The sequence below is a fragment of the Rattus rattus genome, chromosome 16 (genome assembly GCF_011064425.1).
Source record: "Rattus rattus isolate New Zealand chromosome 16, Rrattus_CSIRO_v1, whole genome shotgun sequence".
NCBI classification, from domain to species: domain Eukaryota; kingdom Metazoa; phylum Chordata; class Mammalia; order Rodentia; family Muridae; genus Rattus; species Rattus rattus.
Genome location: NC_046169.1, coordinates 33,623,923 through 33,651,575, shown reverse-complemented (window position 1 = coordinate 33,651,575; position 27,653 = coordinate 33,623,923). Strand labels below are relative to the sequence as shown.

The 27,653-nt window shown below is 55.9% G+C and overlaps 1 protein-coding gene across 1 annotated transcript in view; it reads left to right on the top strand.

The window, feature by feature from the left end:
• The window catches only part of Rbm19 (RNA binding motif protein 19), an 84,860-nt gene extending 59,925 nt beyond the window's left edge, over positions 1–24,935 (top strand). Inside the window, 2 exon segments of the mRNA XM_032886848.1 lie at positions 11,221–11,341; positions 23,757–24,935. Of these exon segments, the coding sequence (XP_032742739.1) occupies positions 11,221–11,341; positions 23,757–23,854 (219 nt within the window). The 3' untranslated portion in view covers positions 23,855–24,935.
• The last annotated feature ends 2,718 nt before the right edge of the window (positions 24,936–27,653 follow it).

Below are 27,653 nucleotides of genomic sequence, written 5' to 3'. Positions count from 1 at the left end.
TTTATCGACAGCCCTGTTTGAAGCAGCCTAGGCAGGAAGTACACAGGCTGGGGCCTGGCTCCCTCATCCCTCCACTGTGGCCAGTTCCATTGTATCCTGGTGACGCCAAGGGCCACCCCTGCAGCCCACGTGCACATGTGCAGACCTTGCTCAAGCTATGCAGAGATCAGAGCAGCCCCTGTCGGCAGTGGTTAGTTTTGCTCACTTACTGTGTGTGTGTGTTTGGTGTGTGTGCATAAGTGTGTGCATGCATGTGCAAATGGAGAGATTCTCTCCCACACATAGGTGCTGGGGGATTAAACCCAGATCACCGGGCAAGCACCCCTACCAACTGAGCCCTCTTGCCACGCTTCCATAACACCCTCCCCCCTTCCCCTTGGGCTCTGAAGCAAGGCCGCTGCTCTGACGTCAGGCCCAGGACAGCACAGCCAGGCTTTCATTCTGCCCATGTTGAGTCCTCGCCAGCTGAGTCTAGAAACTATTCTCACAGCCCCAAGCTCCAAAGGCCAGGTTGTGCAGGGCAGGACTGCTAGGCCATCCTGTGCCCCTGCTGAGCGCTGCCCGGCAGCCACAGCCCTTATTGCCTCTGCTTTCCTCCCTGAAAAACAGTGTCCTGGACCACTGCCAAGTGGTAGGGCTCCTCCACCCCAAGGGGCCCCAGGGTGGGGAGCAGCATGGGGCAGAAGGGACAGCTTAAGACTACTACGTAGACAGCCTGAGCATCCCACAGGCACAGGACACTAGCCCCCAGGACATGGCAGCCACTTGAAGTGCCTAGACATTTGTCCCCTCTCCTCAGCTAGCAGCCCTTCTGTTGTCACCTCTCAGTGACAGAGGGACAACACACTGTAAACACTAGGCCTTGGCATCCAGAGAAACACTGTCATTGAAGGCAGCTTGGACTGCCCTAGCTTTGTCCTGTACCTCAGTTTCCTTATCTGTGAAATGGGTTGACAGTAATGCCCCCATTCCTGCTTTGTGACAGATGGTCCTATGTGGGCAGCTCCCTGGCACATGGCAGATGTTCAACATAACTTGATTTCCTCATTGCTATCACCCAGGGACCCTGTGAGCCTCTATCCCTTGGCTCTCAGGTCTGTGCACACCTGTGGCATCCTGTCGCCAAGGGGCTGTGGAGAGAGACAGTGTGTGCACTCTGTTCTGAGCTTTGGGGTTCCCAGAGGGGACAGGGAAGGTGGGAGTAGCAGGACCACCACTGACAGTTTTCTACCCAGACCCCCAGACAAGGCTGCCCTGGGGAGTAGAGCCTAACTCTGCCCCTGAAAAAGGTCTTTTCACCAAAGCCAACCCCAGACTTATGCGCACCATCTATGTAGCCAGTGTGACTTCTTCCCCTTGGTGTGACCTTGGAAAAGTGACTCGCCCTCCCCAAACCTCCGGCCTCACAGGGCCACTTCTGCACTCCAGCACAGGCCTCAGGCCAGATGCCATGTCCCTCCTAATCCCGTCAGCCCCTCAGCAGTGACTTATGGAAGTGGCAGCTTCTCCCTCCATCCCTTTCTGTTCTTGGCTCCTGGAAGAGAAAGGGCAGCTGAGGACAGTGAGGGACTGGCTGTGCCCTCCACTCTCCAGGTGCTATTTCAGGCCTCTCCATTCCTGCTGCCCTGCCCTGCCCTCCCCCCCACCCCTTGCCAGGACTCACGCTCTTTTTGCCCACTGTGCCAGTAAGCGCATCTGAATGGAAGTGGGGGTGAGCTGCGATCCATCTCCCACATCTCCCTTGCTCTTGCCGTTTCTTGGAGCAGCTGTCTGTCTCCTCCACGACCCTGGTCTGTCTGCAGAACCAGGTTGTATCCAGAGTGGCAGTGTGACTTCTTTACACCTGCAGTGTATCCATGGGCCCTGCACAGTGTGGACACACTCTGAACATGGAGCCGTTCTCTAGCTATGGCGTAGGGCTTGGGGTTACCCTGCAGTGGAGGAGTGGAGCCCAACCAAGCTGGAAAGGGCCCTCGGCCCCCTGCCTCTCGAAATGTGTTCTCCTGAGCCTCCTTTTTGCACTCGATGTTTTAGAGAAGAGAGGCCCCTTTAGAAACACCCAGGGCCCTCAATAGTCTCTGCCCTCTTGATGCATAGAAAGAGCAGTGGTCACTGGGCACCTGCAACCTGTACACTTGGAGGCCTCCCCAAGCCGTTCTCAGACATAGAAGGGAAAGGGATAGAAGATAGTACAACAGCCACTAGGGCTGAGGCAGGAGGTTGCTTGCTCAGTGGAAGACTGAGGCCAGAGACAATGTCTGTCAGAGGGGCCAACATCCAGTCCCAGCCCCCATTTCACCCCACCCTGCCACACCTCAGCTCCTGGTTTCGGGCTCTTGCCCTGGCCCTGTGGTATAAGAGGTGTAGTCTCCCACCCACCCAGGCCCACTGACCCAGAACAAGTGCTCACTCCTCATCCTGGAATGAACAGTTTGTTTCCCTCCCCAGGCCTTACCCCATCCCTCACACATTCTCAGGTACTCTGACCCATCTGACCCCTTCTGAGTCAAGCACGTAACAGTGCTGGGGAGCGAAGCCAGCAGGAGGCTCCATGATGGCCACATGGAAGATCCCAGGCACCCAACAGTGGCAGGCAGGGGCTCCTGAGAGCACCGTCTTACAAGTGACATGTCTACTGTAGGCACGTTGCCTGTCCCAGCCCAGCAAGTGCACCATGATTAGTGGAGATTAGCCCAAAACCTCCTCTCCTCCTCTCCCCCTCTCCTGTGCCCATCTGCACAGCCCCAGAGCCCTGCCCCTGGTTGACCTGAGCCCTGCCTGCCCATGGGAAGTGGATGGATGAGCAGGTGAATTCTCCTGTCTCGGAGGTTTGATGGCTCTAATATTCTAAGCAGCGAATATCAGTGCTGCTGGAGGTACCAGTGTTATCCCAACCTCAGGGTTCTCAGGGAGCCTAGCACTTCACAAAAGAGGGAAACCAGTGTCTGTCAACCTGGAGACTAGTGTGGCAGGGACTCGGGCTAGCACACATCCTGCCTACCTGTGGGGTCACCCTGGGCTCCCCTGTCCTGTCACCATGGCTGTACCTCCTCTGGGGCATCTGATTGATCAACCCTGTGGACTTCTTTTGAGTGTCCCCTAGGTGTTTGTGTAGGGTTATTTGACAGATGGAGAAATGGCTCAAAGACCAGACTTGGCTGAGCGTCATACGGCTGGGCTTCTCCTCCCATCAGGCATTGGCTTACCAAAGTGCTGACTCCCACTCTAACCAAACCCACCTCTCACACCCATTCCTGCTACCCAGCTGCAGCCCCTCACCCAGGAAAGGGGCTCCCTGGGTAGAGACACATGGAGAGGCCAAGAGGTCCCGTAAAGACAGCTCTTGGGAGAAACCCCTGACCCCCAAAAAAAGCAGCTGCCTTCTTCATTGCTGAGCTCCCCCAGCCTCCAGCCCCCTCCCCGGCCCTCACTCACCAGGCCGCTCCTCACCTGGACAGGCAGCGGGGAATCCTAGGCAGGTGGATTTGTTACCAGTAGACATTGTGCTTCCATTCAGGCTCCACCTTCCTCTCCCTACCTAGCCCAGGCTGGCCCTGGAGGAAGGGGGAAAGGGCCACCAGGAACAGGAAGGAGGGGAAGAGCAGACAGACACCCGGAAACCAGGATATTAATTGTTCCCCACACGAGGTGCCTTTAATTTTCCCTCCCGAGCGACGCTTCTTTATACTTTTGTGGTTGCAGCTGTTTTAGCCACCGACACTGTTGTTTTAAAAGGCCTATTTTCACATAGAATGTTATCCAATTAGCAGAGCAATGTGTTGGCTTAAATAAACACTCGGGGGGAGCCGGCAGCCGGAGATGCGATGGCGGCTGGCGTTGGCAGGCAGAGCTCTGCTGTGATAAACAACCACAGCTTTAATTGTAGGGTCGCAGGCGTCTCCTTCCTCTTTCCCACTTCACCCCAGCGGGTGGACGCTCGGGGAGTGAATGACAGGATGCGTGGCCTGAGCTCACACTGGCTGGAGGTGCTGTGTGGTGCAGAGAGCTTGAGTGGGATCTAGGGTGGTAGGATTGGTGACGAGGGGCAGGACAGAGCTCTCCAGCCTCCTGCCTCCCTCCCTGGTACCCGGCACCCGGCACCCCTGCTCAGTGCTGAATGGTAGCCTGCAGCACGTGATCTGTCAGATGATCAGCAGCACGTGCATGGTGGCGTGCAAGGAGGAGTCAGTCTCGAGGTGTCAGTATAGTGGGGTCTGCAGGGGATGACCTCAAGGAAACACCCCTTTTCCAACCAGGCCATGCCTAGTAGGGTTAGAGTGGCCCATGACGTCAGAGCTGCTTTCCTGTTTCACATGTGTGCCCCCAAGCCCAGGTGACTCTGCCCCACAGCGGAAGCTGGTGACACTGCCCTTTCCAAGTGGCAGAGCTTGAGAGAACAGATGGTGTTGTGCATGTACTAGGAACTGGACAGGGAGGCAGCTGAGTCCCCCGGGCCCTGAAGATTCCCTGCTGTATTGGAACCTATATCCAGTAGTTGTTCTGTATCTGCCAGAATGCTGTCAGGAACTAACCCAGGAGTCGGGGTTTTGCCCCTACTTTTCTGTTTGGGTGTGCATTCGTGTTGTGTACAGTTTCACACCGGAATTTGAATGGTGCTACTTTGCCAGGCTTCTGTCACCACAGCCCAGAGATACACATTCTAGCCAGGTTTGCATTTCAAGGTAATGGTAAGGACTCAGGCTCAGCCAGCATGTGTAAGCTAAGAGCGTAAGTAGGATCAGGTGCTGCCCCGTTTACCGCAAGGCATAAGCACGATCATACTGTGCCGTTGTGCCAGTTGTGGCTCTCCAGACCATGGAGACCAAGGCCTGCCAGGCACCTCGTAGACCAGAGCAAAGACCTTGCTTTCAGATCTGTCAGGCACAGTGTGAATCAGAAGAAGGTGGAAACCCAGGCCAAGGAATATTCACTCCCTGCTTCTGGCATAGGTAGTCCCTTGAGCTCACACTGACTTGAGAAATTCGTCAGGTCACTGGACAGTGCAGGGACTGCCTGTCACCTTCCCTGGCCACCTGACACCTGCTCTCTAAGGTGCTGCAGACCTGCAGAGGCAGGAGAGGAGCGCTTCCCTACTCTGTTCTGCTGTAGCACCTGACGTTGGGTCAGCGCCGTGTGCTTGAGCTGATGGGATGACTAGGGGTGCATCTGTCTGTCTCCGAGAGTCGGGGCACAGTCTACAAATAAGCCTGTGGCTGTTTGTCTTGGAAGGTTGCCTCTGCACCTCAGTGTCTGTAGTGGTTTGAATAAGAATGGTTCCCACAGTTTCATATATTTGGATGCTTAGACCAGGGAGTGGACCTGTTTGAAAGGATTAGAAGGATTGGGTGTGGCCTTGTTGGAGGAAGTGTGTCCCTGGGAGTGAGCTTTGAGGTTTCAGAAGCCCATGCCAAAAACGCTGTGAAACTGTAAGCAAGCCCTCAGTGAAATGCTTTCTTTCATAAGAGTCGCCATGGTCATGGTGTCTCTTCTCCACAATAGAACAGTGACTAAGACACTGTCACTTCTCAGAATGAACCCTGGTGCCATTCACTGTGGAAGTCACTCCATGGTATGCAAAAGAGCTAGGACAGTCCTACCTGTGAGGCAGCATCTGGTCAGGCCAGAAGCCACTAGCCAAGTGTCCTGACCCGACTTCCAGGCCCGGGGAGGCAATGTGAAAACCCTTCCCTAGAAGTCACTATCCAGTGTTTCTTCCAAGCCAGGCCGAGCCTGGCTCCTCTGTCCTCACATGTCAGCACAGGCCTCCTGCATGCACATGACCTGCCTCCTTTGTCCCCCATGCTCAGTGCAAGGCACCTCATGCACATGGCCATCCTGTGCCACCTTTGTCACCCCCCCTCAAGTGTGGGACACAGATGTTTAGGGTGGGTTGATGGTGTCATTGGATGCCTTTAGTCAGTATCTGCAGCCCTCTGGCTCTGCCAGGGATGCTCAAAGAGCAAGAGGACAGGGCCAGGAGGCTGCTGACTCCTAAAGTCAGGTCCATTCTTGGGGCTGCAGACTGCTGGGAATCAGCCAGTTCTCTGTAACCACATGGGACTGAAGTCCAGCCAAGGGCACAGAATGGTTACGGTTGCTGGGAGAAATGTTGTCTTCAGGGAACGTGCATAGAGGTTGGACCCAGTGCTGCACTCACTGGCAACATTCCAGACTTTCCGTGGTCTTCAAAGATGGCCACCAGGTCCAGCCTCCTTGAGGCCTGTACTGATGGTCACCCACTGAGTAGACTGGCTTCCTAGTGCAATCAGGGCAAGGAGGCAGGAGGCCATGGCCTTGAACCTGAGGATGGAGGCTTTAGTCTCAGGGAATCCAGGCTAGAGACATGGATGGTGGTAGCCTGGGCCTGGGGTGGATGCTCCCCGGGGATAGGAACCACCTGAGACAGACCCCCACCAATGGGAGCTGGGGTCCAGCAGGGGCAGGTCCACCCACAGTGTTTCAGGCAGAGAGATTTTGGTCCATCCCTGTGTTCCAATGGTGAGGAAGCATCTGCACCCTCAGGATAGACTCTCAGGAAGAAGGGCGTGGCCCATGCTGTCGTCTGGAGGTTGGGATGGAGGTTGGGATGGGTAGAAGCTTCGACCTCCCACCCCTCATCCCCCACTAAGCCTCCTATTTACGCCCCATCTGTAGAAACAGGGACAGCGCTGGCTGTGGCCCCAAGAGGAGGCTCCTGCAGTGTAGAGGAGCTGAGGGTGGCTGGTGCTGGCCACCAGGAGGTGGCAGAGTGTGGCTTTCTTTGTCATTCTCTGTGTCAACCTCCGGTCCCTCCGATTGTACTCTGGGCCGTAGGCTTCCCAACAGGCCAGGGCGAAGGCTGGTGCAGCTCCCGTGCCAGCAAGTGGGCTGCAGAGTCCACTCAGCAGGGACTAAGGCAGCGGATGCTAGAAATAAAGCCAGACCAAGTCCAGGTCACCATCCTGTGTCCAGGTCCCAGCTGTGCCTGCTGTGTCCTCGTGTTCCAAAGCAGGCTTGAAAGTCTGTGACAGGGTAAAGCAGAGTCACACTGACCATCCCCCAGGGTGGAGACGAGCTCTCCAGAACCCCGACAGAGGAAGACTCTGCTTTCCTGAGTAGTTACTCACTCGAGAGCAGTGCGCTGGCTAAGGGAGGGACGGGGTGACTTTTCCTCTAGGGTTTCGGGTTTAGGCAGAGAGGCAGTAGGTGGGTGATGGTTCTTAGAAACCAGACTAGGTGTGCCAGGCGCAGGGCCTTCACAGACTCGGCCACAGTTTCAATGCCCGAGGAGATGGAGCACATAGTGGGTCTTCAGTTGCCCTCGTTGAAGTTAGTGACCCGTCAGTGGAATAAGCATGCGGGGGTTGTGTGGCTGAAGACCTGTCCAACCTGGGGGCTCCCTGGGCCACACCACGGAGACGGTTAGCCACAGCACTACACTTCCTAGAGGACACTGGCCCAGGCAGCCTGGGCAGAGGCAAGTTCCCTGAGCCAGGCGAGGTGGCAAAGCATTTGTTTCTATGGGGTCCAGTATCTGGAAGAAGCTGCTGGTGGCTGGCATTTTCCTGCTGAAGCACCTAGAATTTTCTATGCCTCTCGGGTGTGCCCCTATCCCAGCTCAAAAGCTCCTCAAAGGGGGATCATCCCTCCCTCCTCATCCATCCCTGAGATGCCTCAGGCATACGTCATCTCTTCTCTAAGCAAGTTCACTGCATTCCCAAGGCTGGCTCTAACCTCCAGTCACTGTACCACCCACCCTGTGGAGGAAAGCTTTGAGGACACCACACTGTAGCTCAGGAAATAGGCACACGGAGCATGACCCGGTGTCTATCAGCCCTCAGCAGTCGGAGCTGGGAAGGGCTCTGCTATTTTTGGAGAACCCCATATTGTGTTCTAGAAAAATAAGAGTGTTTGCAGGCAGACGCCGCTGTTTCCACTCTGGTTCCTGCAGACTGAGGAGTGGCTTATGACGGTGTACCAGACAGCAGTGCCACAGGGCAGTGCTCTAAGCCGTGAGTAAATAGCTTCCTGAGTGTCCCTACCCCCTTCTCTGCTACTCCTTCTGAAATTCCAGGCAGCCTAGGTTCAGAGACATTTTGCAGCTTGGCCAGGATCACACAGCTTGAAAGTGATGGGAAAGGGATTTGAACTGAGATAACCTGGCTGCAGAACCACAGTCCCCATACCCACTCTGAGTATGGGAAGCCCTTTGCATGAAGAGCTAATAAAGTGCCAGAGGGGTACAGAGAGAGGGAGAGCTGGGGAGAGGCTGTTAGGAGCTCCTGCAGGGAACTGAAACATCACCAGGCCTTCTGAGGCAGGAGAAAGATTGAAGAAACAACAACAACAACAACAAAAAAAAAAAAACCATGAGAAAGAAAATAAAGGCTGGGGTTGGGACAGCTCCTCGCCTGGGCCTCCCTGCCAAGCAAGATCTCTTCCTGCTTTGTGAGTGAGGGTAGAGCAGCCACCAGATGCAGCCATGGCTGTCCCAGACTGCTATGTCCCCAGGATGCAGCTCCTCAGGGACCCTCATCAGACTCCCCACCAGTTCCTTTCTTGGTCTCGAGGCGCCCGGCTCCCCGAGTCCTGCCGTCTCCCTGCCTCCCTCGACAGCTGAGCACTTGCGATTCTGAGCTCAGAATGAGCCATTTCAGCTCGGGGGCCAGATGCATTTTTATATCTGCCTGGAAAAAAATGGTGGGGGCTCTGCCGGCAGTCAAGAGAGGCTTCTAAATTAAACTTAAAAAAAAAAGTGTGTGTATGTGGTGGGTGGGGGCTGCACCTGGCCCTTCTCAAGGGGTGCAGAGGAGAACAAAGCGTGGAAGCCTTCCCTCCATTGGCTGTTGAGCGCTTTCCCTCCCACCTTCCCCTCATCGCCGAGCCCTCCCATCCTTCCAGGTTCTGCTTGTCTTGAATAGATGCTGGGCGCTGCCGTCACTGCTTGCTCTAAGTCCTGAACCCTTTCCAAGACAGGACGGGACCCAGCTAGGTTGTGGCCTTATTTTCTTCACATGTCCTGCAGCCTATACAACAGAAGTACACAGCCTGGCAGTTACAGGACCCAAAACCAGGGTAGCTTGGAAAAATGTGTGACCTCTGCCTCCCTCCCAGATGCTGTCCACAGGCGTCATCCGGCGGCCCACAGACTCACAGACCTTGGGCCCCATCCTCCTCTACACAGTGCTGCAGTGTCTGACACCAGTTCCTTTACACTAGGGTCATCTCACTCCTGTGTTGCCTGGTCACTTCAGCCATTGTTTTCAATCACAGTCACCTCCCAAGGTGCCAACCATAGCAGTCACGTTATGGACAGTGGCTGGTTCTGGCCCTCACTGGACTGGTGAGTGAGTGCTTCTAGGCATCAACACAGTGAGGAAGGCAGGCTCCTCTCCTGGTCCCATGTCACCCTCCTCCAGCTGTCAGCCTGGGTGTTCTGCAGCCTCCAGGAGCCCCCAGAGTATCCTCTACACCTTAGGGCTCTGTGGAGAGAAGGACGCAGCTCAGGGAATCTGTCTGAGAGCACAGGAGATGTAGGTGGACATGCTATGTGCATGTCCCACACAGGAGAGGTAGGTGGACATGGTGTGCCTGCCCCACACAGGAGATGTAGGTGGACATGCTGTGTGCATGCCCCACACAGGAGAGGTAGGTGAACATGCTGTGTGCCTGCCCCACACAGGAGATGTAGGTGGACATGCTGTGTGCCTGCCCCACACAGGAGAGGTAGGTGGACATGCTGTGTGCATGCCCCACACAGGAGAGGTAGGTGGACATGCTGTGTGCATGCCCCACACAGGAGAGGTAGGTGGACATGCTGTGTGCCACAGGGAGAGGTAGGACACAGGAGAGAGGTGGACATGCTGTGTGCCCCACACAGGAGATGTGGGTGGACATGCCCCCCACACAGGAGAGGTAGGTGGACATGCTGTGTGCCTGCCCCACACAGGAGAGGTGTGGGTGGACATGCTGACACAGGAGAGGGGTGGACATGCTGTGTGCCTGCCCCACACAGGAGAGGTGGACATGCTGTGTGCATGCCCCACACAGGAGAGGTAGGACATGCTGTGTGCATGCCCCACACAGGAGAGGTAGGTGGACATGCTGTGTGCATGCCCCACACAGGAGAGGTAGGTGGACATGCTGTGTGCATGCCCCACACAGGAGAGGTAGGTGGACATGCTGTGTGCCTGCCCCACACAGGAGAGGTAGGTGGACATGCTGTGTGCATGCCCCACACAGGAGAGGTAGGTGGACATGCTGTGTGCATGCCCCACACAGGAGAGGTAGGTGGACGAACTGTGGGCCCCACACTGAGTCACCTGGATCCTCTTCAGGGTCCCAAATCTGGCTGCATTGACCCTTCTGCTTCAAGATGCTGAGCCTAGAAGATTCACTTAACCTGCCTAAGACCTTGAAGAACAGGAAGCACAGGGTCTGCCTTGCCCTAGATTTGTTGACTCTAGAGTTGAGAGACTTCTTAGCCTCTGAAGTCCCGTGTTAGTGCCATGGGGTATTTCCAGAAGAGACGGAGCAGGCTGTCCCTGCACAAGGCCACTGATCCTCAGTCAGCCATGTTTTTGGAGGTTTGATCAGTACTGTCTAGTGAACAGATGAATGCCCAGGGCTGGGACATCCACAGAAGCAGGAAGTAGGTTTGTGGTGTGTGTGAGCTGGGAGAAGAATTGGGGGACTTAAGGGGTAGCAGAATATGTCTTTCTCTTGAGGTGGAGATGGAATGTTCCGGAATCCATATGCTTACATCTCAGTTTAGTGTTGAAAATGCTGGTGGGGGTCAGGGGAGGGAGAGCTTGGCAGAGCAAGAAGGCCCGGGGTGCTGAGCTGGGCACAGAAACCCATAGTGGAAAGGATGGGACTGGGAAGGAGACAGTGGGGTCAGACAGAGGACAGGCACCAGGTACCCATGAGGGAGTGTACACGCGTCCTCTGGTGACTAGGCAGCTGGGCTGACCACCTGACAGCTGGGTGAGAGGCTCACTGTCAGTGGGGTCGCCCCCCACAGATACCAGATAAGATGCCAGCCAGGAAACGGGTGACCCGCCTGGCCCAGGCAGTGACCGCTCAGCTGCTCGCTGCTCCTTCACTTGAAACATAGCTCACTAAATAGATGGTCCAACAGCACCCCGGAGCATCGCCAGACACCCAAAGTCACAAGGGCAGAAGGGGGCTGCGTGGAACACCTACAGCTCATGCACTGCTCTTTCTTGCCCCCTCCTCCAGAAAGCCTTCAATGCACTGTGTCATAGCACGCACTTGTACGGCCGCAGGCTGGTTCTGGAATGGGCAGACTCGGAGGTGACTGTGCAGGCCCTAAGGAGGAAGACAGCCAAACACTTCCAAGGTAGGAGCGGCCTGGCACTCACCTGGCTGACTTGGGGCTTCTGGGCTTGAGAGCTGGGACAGGGACCACCTGGATCACTGCCCTCACTTGGGTGCAGCTCCAAGGTCACCTGCCACTTTAAGCCACCTTGTATCAGAACAGCCATGTGCATGGTGGCTTACCTTGTCTACTGCAGGTAGGTAAAGCAATGGGGCCAGGCAAGCAAGAAGGGCAGGACCGTTGTCTTTTCTGTTCATATTACAGTCTCCAATTCAGGTTCCAAAAAAGGATGCCTCAAACCCAGGGGTACTCAAAATGGGTCCCGGAGGCTGGCCCTAGGAACCATGGGGTCACCAAGTTCCAATATGCCGTTCTTGAGAGCTGTCTACCCCTGCCTAAGCTTTGTGCTCACAGCTGACTCACCAAGGTGACACTGTGGTCTTAAAGATTGTTGCCCTCCTCCTGAGCCCTGCTGTCCTCACACTCGGGACACCATAGTGACTGAGCAGGGCCGTGGACACAGGTGAAGAAGGTAGCCACTTCCTTTCGTGAGTAAGCCAGGCTGAGGGTCCCCAAAATTGAAAAACAGGAGGCCCATTATGCCTGGTGCTGAGGGGTAGAGGGACTCAGGGAGAGCTGCAGAGGTCTGTGGGGTTGGAATCACTGAGCCTCATCTGTAGTGGGGTGTGTACCCCTCACAAGGATGTCAAGACTTGAACTGGAAGCCCACCTCCCTTAAGTATCTTCACAGTGGTCTCCAGAAAGCAGAGCAAGGCAGCTGCCATTGAGCCACCCAGCTGAGAACAGGTCCCCCCTCCCACTTGCTGACAGACAGGTTCTGGGTTGGGCTGGGACAGCCCTGTCTGTAGTCATTGGTGCTGTGACCTCAAGAGGCAGGCAGTTTCTTCCTACCTTGTCATCCTTGCACTGGGGCCCTTGGTATTCTAGCTCCAAGTTCAGAGACTGCTGTTGTCCCCTGAAGGTGTTTGCTATGAGCTTTCTGTCTACAGAGCTGGAATGAGGAGCCAGGGGCAGTGGAGGACTATAGGGTGCATTGTCCTGGAGGGTTATGAGCAATCCAGGGAGACTGTCCCTGACCAGTGTGCTAAAAACCACAGAGGTGGCATGGAGTCCTAACCATAGCCAGCAGGCCTTAGCCTTGGAACACAAACCCTGGCCCTTCAACGGTCTGCCAGAGCCATGTCACCTGCCCGCCATACTTCTTACAGAGGTCACTTCTCCCCAAGCTAAGGAGAACCCTGTGCCCTCAAGTGTGCTGTTCCACATCAACACAGCACCTTCCTTTCTGCATTTGCTTGCACCGAGTGACATGGGTGCCCTGGTCAAAGGCCTGATGCTGCTTCCATAACTGCTGCCCTGCCCTGCCTTGCCCTCCAGGCTCTGGTCATTCCATGTCTTCTTTGTGCCTCTGACCCTGTACTTTCTTGGTTTTGTTGTTGTTGCTGCTGCTGTTTGGGTTGGCTGGCTGGCTGGCCAGCTGGTTGGTTGGTTGGTTGGTTGGTTGGTTGGTTGGTTGGCTTGGGTTTCTTTTTTTTTTTATTTATTTATTTATTTATTATATATAAGTACACTGTCACTGTCTTCAGACTCACCAGAAGAGGACATCAGATCTCATTACAGATGGTTGTGAGCCACCATGCGGTTGCTGGGAATTGAGCTCAGGACCTCTGGAAGAGCAGTCAGTGCTCTTAACCACTGAGCCATCCCTCCAGCCCTTGGGTTTCTTTTTAATCTTATGGCCTATTACTCTGAGCAGGCCCAGCCGCCCCACCCCCACTCGTGGCAAATGTAGTGCGTTACGTGCTTGTATCTGGAGTGATCCATTCCTATCCAGTGCCCATGTAGCTCCGACTCTGAATGGTGCCGGGCTTCCTCTCCAGGGCTCAGAGCTTTCTAGCCCAAGCAAATGCAAAACAAGAGAAGCAGGAGATTGTGTGCACTCAGTGGCGGGCTCACAGCTCAATACGATCCCAAGTCCTGATGGGCAGACAGAACCTGTCTACATTGACAGGCATCGACAGCCCCAAATGCACCCGTCGGCAAATGTTTGTGGAAGGCACTCTCCCGAGGCAGGGCCCACCTCCCTGTGGTCACTCCACCACCCAGCCCAGGCCTCCAAGACTGTGGGCTCAGCACTTGTGCTCTGTGTGGACAGAGGACCCTTCAATAAATTGAGCTCTGCATCATCTCCTCCCAGGCGCAAGGATGCAGCAGAAGCTAATGCTTGGTGTGTGAGAGCCGTCTCTGTGGCCACTCACAGCCACCCGGCCCCACTAGGCAGGTGTAGTAATGAAACTGAGGAAGATAACCCTGTGTCTGCCTCTCCAGCAGCCCCATGATGACCATAGGTACTGAGGCTACCATGCATGTCTGTAACACCTGCCAGGCATGTCACCTGCAGGCCCCCTGGCAAGTGCAAGGCTGCCAGGTATGCAGATGCCCCAGGAACACGGTGCGCCCCACCATTCACCTTGTCCTGCACATGTGCACAGCAGCTAAGTCCTCAGAACAGGGCCCTGGGCCCCCTTTTTCCTCTGCCCTTTTCCCTGCCGAGAAAAGTACTAGCTCATTTGTGTCAGAGTTCGCATTGTTCTGAGCCTCCAGGGCCCTGGCAGAGCCCAGGGCGAGTGGGACTTGTGCCCAGCTCTGGCATGGACCCTGAACACTGCCAGGAACGTACTCAGACCTCAGGCGGACGGCTGGAAGCTCTGGCCCCACAAGGCTGCCTTTGGGCTGCATACAGGCCACACCTCTCCCACAGCCCACTACTGACAGGGGAGGGTTGGTGGGGACACAGTTCCTGGGTCAAGGGAGTCAGCCGAACTGTGGCTCAGGCTAACTGACACAGGTTCCCTTCCATCACAGCCTCTCCTGTCAGGCCTTGTCAGGACTCAGGGAGATAGAAGCTGTCATTGACCCATTTAGCAGATCAGAAGGGGCTCAGAGAGGGCAAGAAACTTATTAAGGGGTACCAGCCACCCATAACACAGCTGGAACTCAAACCTAAGCTTTTAGTCGTTCTCTTGACAGTGGCTTTGCATGGGCCGATTCGGTCATCACCCTTAGGTTTGATTCCGCATGCATGTGCATGTGTGTGTGCATGCGTGCATACGTGTGTGTGTCCATGTGCGTGCGTGCATGTGTGTGTATGTATGTCTGTGTGTCTGTATGTGTCTGTATGTATGTGTGTTTGTATGTGTCTGTGTGTATGTATGTCTGTGTGTGTGTCTATGTATGTATGTCTGTGTGTGTGTCTGTCTGTATGTATGTATGTCTGTGTGTATGTGTATGCATGTGTGTGTGTCTGCTCTGTTATCTGCTCTGTGGCCCTGGTGGGTCTCAGCCTCAGCTCTGCCATCTTCACAGGGAACACAAGGTAGGGTGTCAGCACCCTGGGGTCCTGTGGCTCCAGGGGGGTGACACCTGACTTCTTCTGGCCACTCTCCCAAGCTGAGTTCAGGAGGATGTAATTGAGCAGAGAACAGAGGAAGCCTGGTGCCCCCAAGTCTCCGGCCAGGGCACAGGGCCTGGCACAAACAGGAGGCCCAGGATCAGCCCACTGCAGGCTTTCCACTTACTGGTGTCTAGAGGAGCTTGGCTTTAAGCCCCACCCCCTTGTCTGCCCCATGGGGCATGCCTCATGCTGTCCGCAGTCCCTGGGCAATGACTTGACACCTCAGTATCCCTACCTAGCTGGGCTTGGGGGACCCCCCCCCCGGCAAGCCCACAGTACAGGCCAGGACACAAGAAAAAGTCACCCTGAGTCAGTAGAGACATTAATGCTGGACAGGTGCCTGAGGGAGGAAGGCTGCTGTCCTCCCTAGTCCATTCTTCCTCTCCTGTCCTCTCTCAACACCCCCTGGACTATCCCAGTCTGGTCCTCTCCCCATCCTCATCCCTCCAACTCCCCCTCTTCTTGCTCTCTGCCTGCCATTCCCCCTCCCCCTCCCCATCAATCCCCCTTCCCGGTCAGGAATCAGATATTTGGTCTCCAGCCCCTGGCCCTGTAGTAGGTGAAGTGGTTTTCTTCTCTGCCTGGCATGTGGGGTGTGAAAAGAGTGCTCAGGAGGGGAAGAAAGAAGAAAGTCTGCCTCTAGCTGCGTCCCTTTCTTTCTGAACGTGTTACAAACCAGCAGGGTCGCAGCATTGCGAAGCTTTCAGGGCCTGGCAGGCCACGGTACCACGAGCACAGACGGCAGAATAGAATGGCTGGGAAGCCATCCACCGCCCAACCTGTCTTAAGCACTCACAGCCAGGGAGGCACGGCACACGGGCTTTCATTTAGCCAGGAGCGTGGCTTGGCTTCCCTCTGTTGTCTTATTCCAGCTGGGGAGGCCTGATGGGCTGTGGTTAGCGGCTGCAACTTTCACCTCCAGAGTAGGAGCTCAGGCATGAGCAGCATAGCAAGTGGCCGCAGTGCCGCCATCCCTGCACCGCCTTATCCCCTGCCCACCGGGCCTGGCAACGCTGGCCATACAGAGAGCACACACAGCAAGAGCCCTCGGCACAGATAGGAAGAGTTCTGTTCAGTGGCCTGGCACTCTGAGCCACCCTCCTAACCTCACAGGGTAGGGATGGAGCCCCAACCACACCCTTGTCCCATCAGCCCACCACCTCACCTCCAGGCCTGTAGCATTTCTCTCTCTTACACACTATATACACACATACATACAGGCACACATATACACACGCATATATACACACACATGCATGCACAGACCCTCCAAAGGACACAGCCCCCTTCTTATGCCCTAACTAGCCTTGCATCAAGAATAAAGCCGGCTTCATAACTGTCCACAGAGCAGATGAATGAGCCCTGTTAGAACCAGCTGTGGTTGTAGCTGATGTTAGCAGAGTATCTAGCATATTCTGGGTCCTGCGTGGTGCCGACTGCAGACACCTTCACATTAGGTATGGGCACCAAGGCTCAGCACAGCCGAGCCATTACCCCAGCCCAGAGTTGTTTAGACTGGAGACATGCAGACAGACCCTGCTTGGAGCCTAGTATTCTCACCTTGGTCCTCCAAGCCCTGTCCTGCTGCAGAGATTCTGCCTCGTAAACTCTTACTAAAGATGAGCTCGGCCTCGGAAGCCAGAGAGAGCTCTGTCAGGGGCCTTTGTGCAGCAGCAATACTTAGCACTTGTGCATACCTGGTGGCACGTTAGCCTAGCACACTCAGAGAGAGGCAGGTCCAGTGTTACAGGACCAGACAGACCCAGAGACAGCTGTTGACTTTCCTAGGAGCATACAGCTCTGGGCCCTTGTAAACGGACACTCCATTTCCTCCCGTCCTACGATGCCTACATTTCCTGAGTCCATCCCAGTTGGCATGCATACACATTCCAGATAGCGGCCTCAGTGTAAGCTTTCCTGGAATGTGGCTGGCCTCTCTCTCTCTCTCTCTCTCTCTCTCTCTCTCTCTCTCTCCCCCCTTTCTTTCCCTCATGGAGGTGGTTTTTGTATAAGAGAGAGGGGCGAGCATCACAAACTATAAGGATCAGAAGGATCGAAGTTCTGTCGGCGGCAGGTTTTCTGAAGAAAATTAGAGTGGATGCTACAACATACCACAAGGGAAGGGGTGCATCTAATGTGGCAACTAGAATAAGCCTTCCCTTGAAGCCAGCTTTTCTGTGTGATTGCAAGGAACCAGGCAGCCAAAGGCCTGTGGAAAAAACATTACAAACCCAAGGGCCCACAGGTGCAAAGGCCCTGGGGCAGAAGGGTGTTTACTACTGGAGCTCCAGGATAGAGAATGGAAACCAGACAGGAAAACCAGCAGGGGTCCGGCCAGCTGTGGCAGGAAGCCTAACTTTGCTCATGTTGCCCTGTGAAGCCCCGGAAGACTAAAGTGAAGGCCAACATGGACTAACCTCATAAATCGACACTATTGTTGCTGTGTGGGATTGCAGTGGGTGGCGCTGGAACCAGGCCTGGGGATCACACTGGGGTCATCCAGAGACAGTAACCAGGACCACAGCCAAGGCTGCAGGGTAGAGAACAGCTGGGACACTGGCTGTGTTAGGAGAAGGGGGAGCTGGCCAGAGCAGCATAGAGAAGGCAGGGGAGAAACAAGGGTGGTGCCCAGGTGCTAAGCAAACCTGGGTTTTCGACCTCAGCCAGGATGCCCCAGGGATATTAGCAAATAGATGGATGAGTTCAGAGCTCCCGGGCGAAGGCTGAGCTGTGATATAAATTTGAAGTTATCAGCATACAGATGATATTTAAAGCCTGCCGGCGTTTCCACACACCCCCATTCCACACCTCCATCAGCAGCAGGATGGCACGATTCTGAAAGACCAGGGACCACAAGAGCCCGTTATCCCCCATCAGCCCCTGCAAATGGGCCTCCTTGATCTGAACTGCGAAGACCTAATCATCGGGCTTTCGAAATCATAGGCGGGAAGTTCAAGCAAGTGTGTGAAGTCAGAGTTTATTATTCAAAACATCCCCTGGCTGTGCCTCATTCCAGCTCCCTGGAGATGGGGGTTTTGTTTAAGCTTTATGTTTCAGCCCTTCATCTGGGCACCTCTCACTCTTCAGAGACCAGGTTATGTCAGCCCCTCCTCTGGACACCCCAGACTGTCACTCTGGGTCCCAGGAGGGCATGGGTTATGCAAGAGGACTTTCATCCTGGCTCCTGGTTGCAGGAATGGCTCCTGCCGCAAGAGGTCAGGACACTTATCCCTCACCCCTGGTTGCCACGGCTGGTGAAGGGAATTGAGACTCACAAAGTGGAACCGTGTGAGCCCAGGCAGCTCCTGGCCAAGGTGCAGATAAATGGGGGCCAGTGGAGGGGCCTCCAGACAGCAACTTCGACTCCCAGTGAAAGTATACCGGGAGCCTGCAGGTCCTTGGGGCCAGCTGGGGCAGGTGTGGCCCAGCCACACCCCCTGCCTCCCTCTCACCCCCCAACACACCTGAGCCTCCCGCTCCAAGCGATCTGACAATATCTGCACATTGTGCCACCCTCCCCTGGGAGCAACTGTCCGTGCGAGGAAGGGACCTGCTCCCAATCCCAATAAATTGTTATTGACTTGTGTTCTGTGCGTTCTGCAAACATTTCACTCAGCCGTCGCCGGCAAGCCCACGAATCCCTGCTAGGGCTAACGGGGAAGCCAGCTGTGCCGGGCCATCTCGCCTGCTCCTTCTCATCGATCACAGAATTAAACTGACAGAAGTACCGCAGGGCGGTGTGGGAGGGGCAGGGCCTGGCCACCATCCTGGGCGGGGCCCAGAGCCCCAGAGCCCAGAAGGTACAGGCTGGCCAGCGTACCTGACGTGCATCCTGGCCCAACCAGAGGAAGCCAAGGAAACAGCTTCAGTGACTGCCTTGAGTGCCTGGGATAGGCAGCAAGAAGCACGTAGACTGGAGGCCACCAGCTGAGCCATCGGTGCCTCGCCTGCGACATGTGAACACAAAGCAGTATTGGATTCATCGTTGTTTGGCCACTGGAAGATCTGACCTGGAAGTCAGGTTCAAGCCAGTCTTAGGAAATCTAGGCCACCCTGGTCCTACATTGCACACGGAAGCCTGCAGAGCCACTTGCATTTATGAGACGTGCACTCCCCGTTACGCAGTCCACAGCACATGGTTCTCCCAACGCTGCGACTCCGTGTTATTCCACCGTCATGTTTCTCCATGTCATCTCTGCTTGGACCCAGGAAGAAGAGACGGTGGTAATGAAAATGAGGCTCCAGGCCGAGCAGGGCTTCAGGGCCTCCTCTCCTCCCCTCAGCTCCCCTCAGCCTGTGCTTGCTATCTCTGCAGTAAGTCTCCTTCACCTCGACACTTGCCGCCCTCCCAGGAGGTTCCCAGCCCCTGCAGCCCACACTCCTACAGGCCAGCGTGTACCCTTCCCCTACCTGGGGTTACGCCCAGCATGGTGGAGGTTGGGGCTCTCCATGCACAGGACTAATCCAGTTTCTGGACCCACAACCAGGATAGACATTTGGAGAGAAGTTAGCCTATGGCCACTTAGCAACCTCCCACCATTTAGGTCCCTCACTGTGGGATATTAACAGTGGAAAGTGTGTCTGTGAGAAGCAAACCCACTGCCCACGTGGGCCATTTGAATACAACTCTGCCCTTTGAGGTAGGTCTTTTGGGCTTTGGGTCGGTATCTGTGTGAATTCTGCCCCGTGACTCACTGTGCTCCCTCGTCTCCTGCCAAGACCCTGAGGGTGGCGCTGATGCCTTCTGCTGCAGGGCAAGTGTCTGTGGGACCTGGGGCTTGGCTGTGGTATGAAGAAAAGGGCCCAGAGTGAGCTCAACACAATGAGGAGAGCCCGTCTGTTCCCGCAGGACTTCCCCAGAGCTCAGGAATTTTGTATCCAACTTGTGGGATTCCTAGAAGAAAAATCTATACTCCGCCTGCTGCAGCAACCTCACAGGCACCTAGACACCCGTCCCTGCCTGTGTCCCGGCTTACCCATGGCAGCCCAGCCCCAATTGCTGGGTGCTGGCATCGTAGTCACTTGGTACATTTCAGACTTGTCTACCTTGGCCCATGCCTTCTGGCAACTAAGAGCTCACCCTTGTGCTAGCCAAAGTCTTAAAGGCTTTGTGGCTAGTCACTCCCTGCATTTGAAACGGGATCCTCTGACCAGCATGCTCAGGGCATCTTCTTGTGCCAGCCTCCCGGGTACTGGGGTTCCAGGCATGGCCAGCACATGCAGCTGGTGCTCACAGCTTCGTCTTCATTCAGGAACTGAGCCCAGACAGGGAAAGCAACTGGCTTGCACGCAGCCTCCAGCCAGAGCGCAGGGTCTGCTCCTGGCCCACTGGCTTCCCCTCCTGGGCGGCCTCCGTCTCGCCTTCCTCTTCACGGGGCCTTTCCAGCATTCTTTCTTCCTGTCAGCCCTGCTCTCATCCCAGCCTCCCTCTCCTCCCATGGAGCCCTTTTCTCTTGTCCTCCCGCAGTCCCCCGCCCACCGATGCCTTCCACGCAGGCGACACTGCCAGCCAGGGAAGGGAAAGATGCGGGCTGGCATTCTGTCAAGGAATTAATTGAAAAATAAAACCATTAGGTGGGAACTGGAGAAATGCAGAAGTGGGTGTTTGGAGGTTGGGGGGGAGGGGGCAGGACTGGGGGGCTGTTGGGGGCCGGCCGAGCTTTTTGTCAAGTTCATTTCTCGGTATTGATGTTTGGTGACAGTCACTTGTTGTTTATCTTGAGGAGCAGCTGCGCCGTGGAAGGAAAATGCACGGCTTGTTCCGTTTATTTATTTCACACCTTCCCCGGGTTCTGCTTTGTGTTTGTTTGGTGAAGGCCCACGGAGGCCTCCGACACGGGGAAGCGGGGTTTCCACAGCTGTTCCTGCCAGGCAGAGCCGGCACTCCTCGTGGAGGCAGGCCAGCGGGGGGCTGGGTGGCAGCATACACGCAGGCCCAGTCGCCCTACAGGGTGCCTTGGGGGCTGAGGGGGGCTGGGGGGTGTCCAACCCCAATCCCTGGCTGTGGACCAGCCCGACCCATCAGTAAGTGCACCCATCCCTTCCTCTGACTCCTTCATCCTCACAGCCACCACAGGAGGTGGCAGAGAGCAGGGGTGACATGCTCGGGGTGACATGACTGGTGATAGCAGTCTGTTGGTCTGAGGTTCTAGAGTTGTGGCCACTGCCTGGTGTCCCAGCCCCTAGCACCTCCTGGACACTGTTGTTCTCTAGCTTGCAATTAAGAAGTTGCTGGTTGGTCCTCAAGCCCTGGGCTGCTCCCATTGGCTCTGCAGGTGGCCGATGGCCCATCACTCACACTGGGCCAAGCAGAGAATCAGCCAAGGCAGAGGTCACAGGGCAGCCTCGGGAGCCCAGGCCTTCAAGGGGACTGGCTCCTTGTTGTGGGGACTCTGGGGCCTCTAGATGGGACGGGGTGGAGTGGCCCATACACAAGGGTCCTCCAAGTATCACTAATGCCAGGGAGTGGAAGGAGTCGTAGAGCACAGTCTGCACCCATGGGCTCCAGGGTTGTAGGGTGGCAGTCGCATGTCACAAGAGACAGCGCTCCCTAGAGGCAGAGCACGGATCATCCACTGCCAGGCAGGCGAACGGGCGGCTAAGGGAATAAAGGTGGTCCTTGCCTCTGAGCGCTCCAGAGAGCAGCTGCTCAGCACGTGGACAAAGACGTGGGATAAGGAACCCTGCTCCAAGCAGACAGCCTGGCTCGTGCCGTGAGCACAGGGAAGGGCAATAGGTAACCATGAAGCTGCCCCAAGGCTTCCTCCCTGAGGACAGTTAGCAGGGCAGTGTTCAAAGGTCCTAGCCAGGAGTCAGTTGGCTCCTGACTGGGGTCCCAGGCCGGTGTTGAGAGCAGTGTGTGTGTGTGTGTGTGTGTTTCTCGGGGGATTCATGGAAACCATTCTTGGCTTCAAACATTCTTCTCTCTGCTCCTCCTGGCAGAACCTGACCCCCATTGAGCCCTGTTATACCTGGCCCTGTTCAGTCAGTCTCTCAGCAGACATTCCCTGAGGGCCGCCAGGTGCCAAGACAGTTCTAGGCATTGGAGCACAGGGGTGAGCATGGCAGGCATCTCTACCTCCCAGCAAGAGACAAACAGCAGTGAAGCCCAAAGGTCATATGGATACTGTGGGGGAGACCCAGGAATACTTCACCACAGACATGAGGCCCCTGAGCGGCCCAGCAGAGCATTCCAGACAGGGCAGGGCAGGGCAGGGCAAAGGCCCTGAGGTGAGAGGGATATGGATAGGCCAGGTCCTGTGGACTGGTCACCAACAGTATGACGGCTTTGGCTTCCCCCAGGCACAGGACAGCAGAGGTGCTGCAGGAGAGGGGGATGGGCTCTAGAGCTGGATTGACAGGGCCCCTCTGTTGTCCCCAACATGGAGATGCTGGGAGGACCATCGTAGTGGCAGAAGGGGTCTGTGCTGGAGGTTGGGGTCTGCTCTGAAACAGCAAGGGTACCCGAGGGACACCTGCCGGGCCCCTGCGGCTTCTCCCCAGCCAGTCTGTCCTGGATCCCCACCCAGTAGCGGCGGGAGGAGCACCAGATACAGCTGGGCCCGTTTTGTTGTTGTCTATTTCCAGCCCTATTACCTGCCCACGATCCAATTTCCTGAGGCCATTGTGCAGCGGGCATGAGGCACAGAGTGAGGAGAGGACACCGCAGGGAGCCAGGCCGCTTCCTCCTCTTCCACAGTTGGCCATGATGGGCAGAACTAGCAGAGCTCAGCTCCCAGCCAGTGCCCCACCTCCCATGTTGTCTCCAGGCAGCACAGCTCTGTTCATGCCTAGGGGTCTCATAGGAGCCCCGGACGGGGACACAGTCCCAAACAGGTGCATGGTAGAGGAGGGATGGGTGGGGCAAAAGAGACCAGGGTGTGAGCTCTGCAAGCCTGGGGGTGTTTCAGAAAGTGGCATGGCAGCTACAGAGGGCTGCCTACGTGCCCGGGTCTCCTTAGAGCAGGAACAGCTAGGGTGTGGGAGAGCCCAGGGAAGAGCAAAGCTGATGGGGAAAGGGCCAGAGTGGCCAGGCCAGGGACCACCATGGAGGGCAGGGTCCATACCCTCCTAAATATGGAAGGAATGAGATGAGAGGCATTTCTGGACCCACCCCAGAAGGAGCCAAGGTCATCCATGCCTGAGCCAGGTGCACTGCCCACATGGTGTTGACTGCTGCCAGGTAGACACGTGAGGTAAAGGGTTGGGTGGCTGCATTCGGAGGGCTTCCCAGAAGGAGTTAAGAGTATCCTGAAGGCAGGGATGAGGGTGGACAGCCTCTTTACAAACTAGGCCTTCACTGGTGAATGGATGCTTAGACCAGCGGTAGGACTGGTGAGGCAAGCAGCCCAGAGCCAGCCTCCCAGGTTCCTTGTCTGTGGGGTTGTTGAGGACACTAGTACCCTAGCATACAGTAGGTACTCAATCAGTGGCATATGGAACAGTCGTGTGTCTAAACCCCTCCCCTTGTGCCTTCCTCTTAGAAAACTCCTCTGCACTCATCAAAGCCCAAATCAAATAACCCCTGTCCTCCAAAGCTATCCTCGTTGCTATGATCCCCATTCCCCTCTGGATTCCTTGGGCACTGCAGCGATGCACCTAACTTTGAGTTCATCGCTGGCACAGAAATGAAACTGGCTTCTGCCTCAGCCCAGCAGTTGCCTGGGTTGACTAGGCCTCTGGCAGGCAGGGAGGAGGCAGCCGTCAGGTGGGCCACTGGCTTCCTAAAGTGGGTCCTTTGCCCTGTGGCAAGGGAGACAGAGGTGAGCAGCATCTGTGGGAGGCAGGGAGGTGCCCTGCTGAGGCTGGACTGACCAGAGCTGTGTTTGTTCCCTTCCTTCTCTCACTCCTCCCTGGCTCATCCCCCATTTGCTCTCTCCTCGTGCCCGCCCCACACACCTCTGCCTCCCCCACTCACTGCTGAACCCTCTCGGGGTCTTTTCTCTCTGCCATCTGCCACAGAGCCCCCAAAGAAGAAGCGGTCTGCAGTGTTGGATGGGATCCTGGAGCAGCTGGAAGATGGGGACGACAGTGACAGCGAGGAAACTCTCCAGCTGTGAGCTGGCACTGCCAGGGTGTGTGACTCCAGGGCCCCGGGGCCGGGCAGTGCCTTACAGGAGGTCTCCATGGGTCAGCACCAAAGGCAACAAAAGCTCGTGGCAAGTACCAGATGCGAGAACAACTCTTCTGCAGACTCCGCCCCAGTGGTGTGTTGAGCGGCTGCTGACCCAGCACCTGCACTGGGTAACACTTGTGAGTGACTCCATAAGGACCTTAGGCCTGGTATCCTCCTGTGGCATGGCTGGCCACACCCTGGCCCCTTTTCCCTGAGGAGCAGATTCTAGGATGAGTGACAGGGTGCACAGCCACTGTAGAGCTCCCAGCAGGAATGAGCTGCTGTCTGGGTGGGGACCCACAGCTCAGCCCCGTCCACCAGCCACCAGGCCCCACCCAGCCAGGCTCCTGCAACCCTGCCTTGCCCTCTACAGGACTGCTGGCCAGTGGAGCTGGGGACCCTTCTACCTCATCAGCAGGGCCCCTTCCTGGTCCTCATGATGCATCATTCCGAGCCCTGATGCCAGGTTCACAGGCTGAGCTGCGCTAGCACCATTGCCAGCCCTTGTAGCTCAAGTGGAGGCCCTGGGACTCCCACCAAGGCCTCACCCACACCAGAGCCTAGCACACCTCTCCATAAACACTGACGCACCGTCGGCCAGAGAAGGACATGGCATCAGTCAGAGAGCAAGGCCACAGTCCTTCAACACCGTCCTGCCCCAGCAAGAAGCCTAAGACCCATCTCATTTCGACTTCGAGGACTGTCTGTTCAGTGCAGGTGACTGTCATGGCTGCCTCCAACCTCAGCCATCCAACCAGGAAGACCTGAGGAGACAGCACTCTCACCTCAGAGCTGTTGTCACCAAGGGCTGACGGTGCGCTGGACAGGACTCTGGGCGCCAGGCTTTCCGACTTTGTGAGAGTCTTGGCCTATGAATATTTTGTGGGCGTGAGGTCCTGCTTTTCAGAGTGGCCTGGACCCTACACCCGGTTATCAAAGCTGGGGGTACACTCTGTGGGCAGGGAGGGTACTTTGTTATAGTTCAAGGGCGCTGAAAATTTAGCAATAAATGTCAGAACCTAGAATTGCCCCTCCCTCTACTGCCGATGTCACTTGTCACTTAGGTGGCAACCTGCAGCAGCCTCTACCATGGTTCTGCACAGAGGTCAAGTTGATGCCTTCCACAGCCGTGCTGGACTATGGGGATGGGGAGCCACATCCCATGTTGCCGTGGGTCATTAGAAACTGACCCACCCCTTCACGGTGCACCAACATGTCACAGCACCTCAGCCAGGACGGCCCAGGGCAGAAAGCTGCAATCTGACAACTGCGTAAATGTCCCCAGAGCAGGGTCCACGCCTGTGCCCCACCAGGTTGGCCTCCAAGCCCTAGAGCTCAGCAGGTAGCGTCTCTGAGTCCCCCAGCCTCCTGAGTCCAGGTCCCCAGCACCCATGCCAGACAGGCAAGGTAGTGTACACCCATCATCTCAGCTCTTCTGGGGTAGAGACAAACGGGTCCTCAGATGGTGAGCCTAGCCAATCCGTGAACTCAGGGTTGAGTAAGAGACCTGAGGGAAAAAACAAAAACAACGGTGGAGAGCAACGGAGGACACAGTGAACCTTTGGCTTCCACATGCACCTCCCTCTGACCCCACCCCACCACACAGCCAGTGCCCTGCACAGCTGGGGAGCCTTGGAGACGAGGGGTGGGACAGGCCTGTGGTCTCCCTGAGCCTCGCAAGCCTGTGGGTCCAGCAAGGGCCTGGAGGAGATAGTTTCTGGCCAGCAGCCAGAGGCAGGAGACTCAGCATCACCCACGCCGCGGTTCCTCACACAGGCAGGCTCTGGTGGTTGGGATGTGGGTACCCTCATGTGTCTCCTCCGCTCTAGGCCTTTGAGTCCTTCTGAGAGCCCAGCTGGGACTCCTGGTCCAGCATGGAGGTCTGAGATGGAGCCTGCCTCATCCTGCTGGCCACTGGCTTACAGCGAAGGCTAGAGGCCATGAACCCTGAGCTCAGGCCATAACATGGGCACCCTGACAGGAAGGGGACAGCATCTTGTCATTCTCCAGTAAAGGACAGCCATATCAGAACAGGCACCCTGTTTGCAGGTGGAGAACTTAGAATCAGCAAGACCTGACTCAAACCCTTCATCAAACCCGGGCTGGGGCTGGCCCTGGCCCTGAGGACAAACCAGGACCAGGTGCCTCTGTGGGTGTCTTCCTTGAGACATGGCATTCCTCGCTGGTTGGACTCCAGAAGTTGTCCAGGGCCTTGAGATGCACACACGGGGTACTGGAGAGAGTGTACCACTCTTTCCGTGGGCCCAGGTTCAGTTCCCAGCAGCGACATGAACAACTCCAGCTGCGGGGGACACAGCACCCTCTTCTGCCTCCCACAGGCAATTGCACTCAGTCTGGCACACAAAGAAATACACATCAATAAAAAGAAGTCTTTTTTTTTTTTTTAAGAAAATGCTCGAATCAGGTGCAAGACAGCCCCCTGCCCCCATGTGTCCCCTGGCCTCTGCCACCCCCCTCGTCCTGTACCCTCCCCGCAGTCTGCAGCCACAGCCACCGCTCAGGATGGCTGGGGCAGGATCAGCTGGGGCTGCGCACTCAGGCTTTGCCGAACAGAGCCGAGCTCAGGCTCAACATCTAATTCAATTTGTTCTGCTGAGATTGAAATATGAAATGGTTGCCAGTCAAAAACGTTCAAAGGACGGGGAAGGAGGGAGAGGGTGCCTGCCGGAATTTAAATTTTAATGAAAATGACTTTAACCCTTCGGTAAGGCCCGGAGGAAATGGAACTCGCGCCTGGGTCCTGGGAATGAAGCCTCCGGGGCTCTGCCAGTTCGCTCTCACTCTGCCTCACAGGGAATGACTAGGCCTTTTCTCCCTGCAGAGTCGCTTTTTTAAAGCTTGGTGGGCTGCTCCTGCTTCCCCGGAACATGCTTGCCCCTACTGCTGGGCCCACTGACGTGAGCGCCTTCGTCTGCCCCCCACCTTCCCCGTCCCCTTCAGGATGCATCAGCCCCATCAGAGCTCCTTGTGACACCGAGTCCCTCCTTGTTTACATTTATTCTAGATATGGCTCATCCTGGGCTCGTGCAACCCCAGCTTCCAGGCTCGGGGACCTGTGCCCCCTCCTCACTCCAGTTGCAGGAGGTTATTTGGGGTCAGTTCCATCCTGACAGTGAGTCTCAGCAGAGCAGTGTCCTTCTGGCCTGGGAGGCCCTGGGGGTTTGGTGTTTGAAATGGAGAGGAGAGACTCACGCACGCACGCACACACACCGGTTTCTCTCTCAAGAGCATCCTAGAGAGCATCCTAGAGGTGGGGGACATTCCCCTGGTACCAACACAGCACAGAGTGGCAGTGGGGACAAGTGGGCTTCCTGACCACCATCCAGACAGCCTTGCAACAGGACGCACGGATCCAGTGCATCAGAGGACATCAGGAGTCCACACGTCATTATTCAACTCATGAAGTCATTTCTCAGGCGGTTGCCACAAACAGATCCACAGGTTCTCCATGCTCTCCAGAATACATCGAGACGCTCATTGGCTAAAGGGTGCTTGCTGAGAAGCCTGACAGCCTGAGTTCAATTCCTGAGCTCCACAGGGTAGAAGGAGAGAACAAAGCCCCACACATTGTCCTCTGACCTTCACACATACTTTGGCATTCACACGTGGCCACACAAAATGTAAGTGTGAAAATCTTAAACATATGTGTTTAAACATTTATATATCAAATTATATTTTAATACACACACACACACACACACACACACACAATCTCAACAACA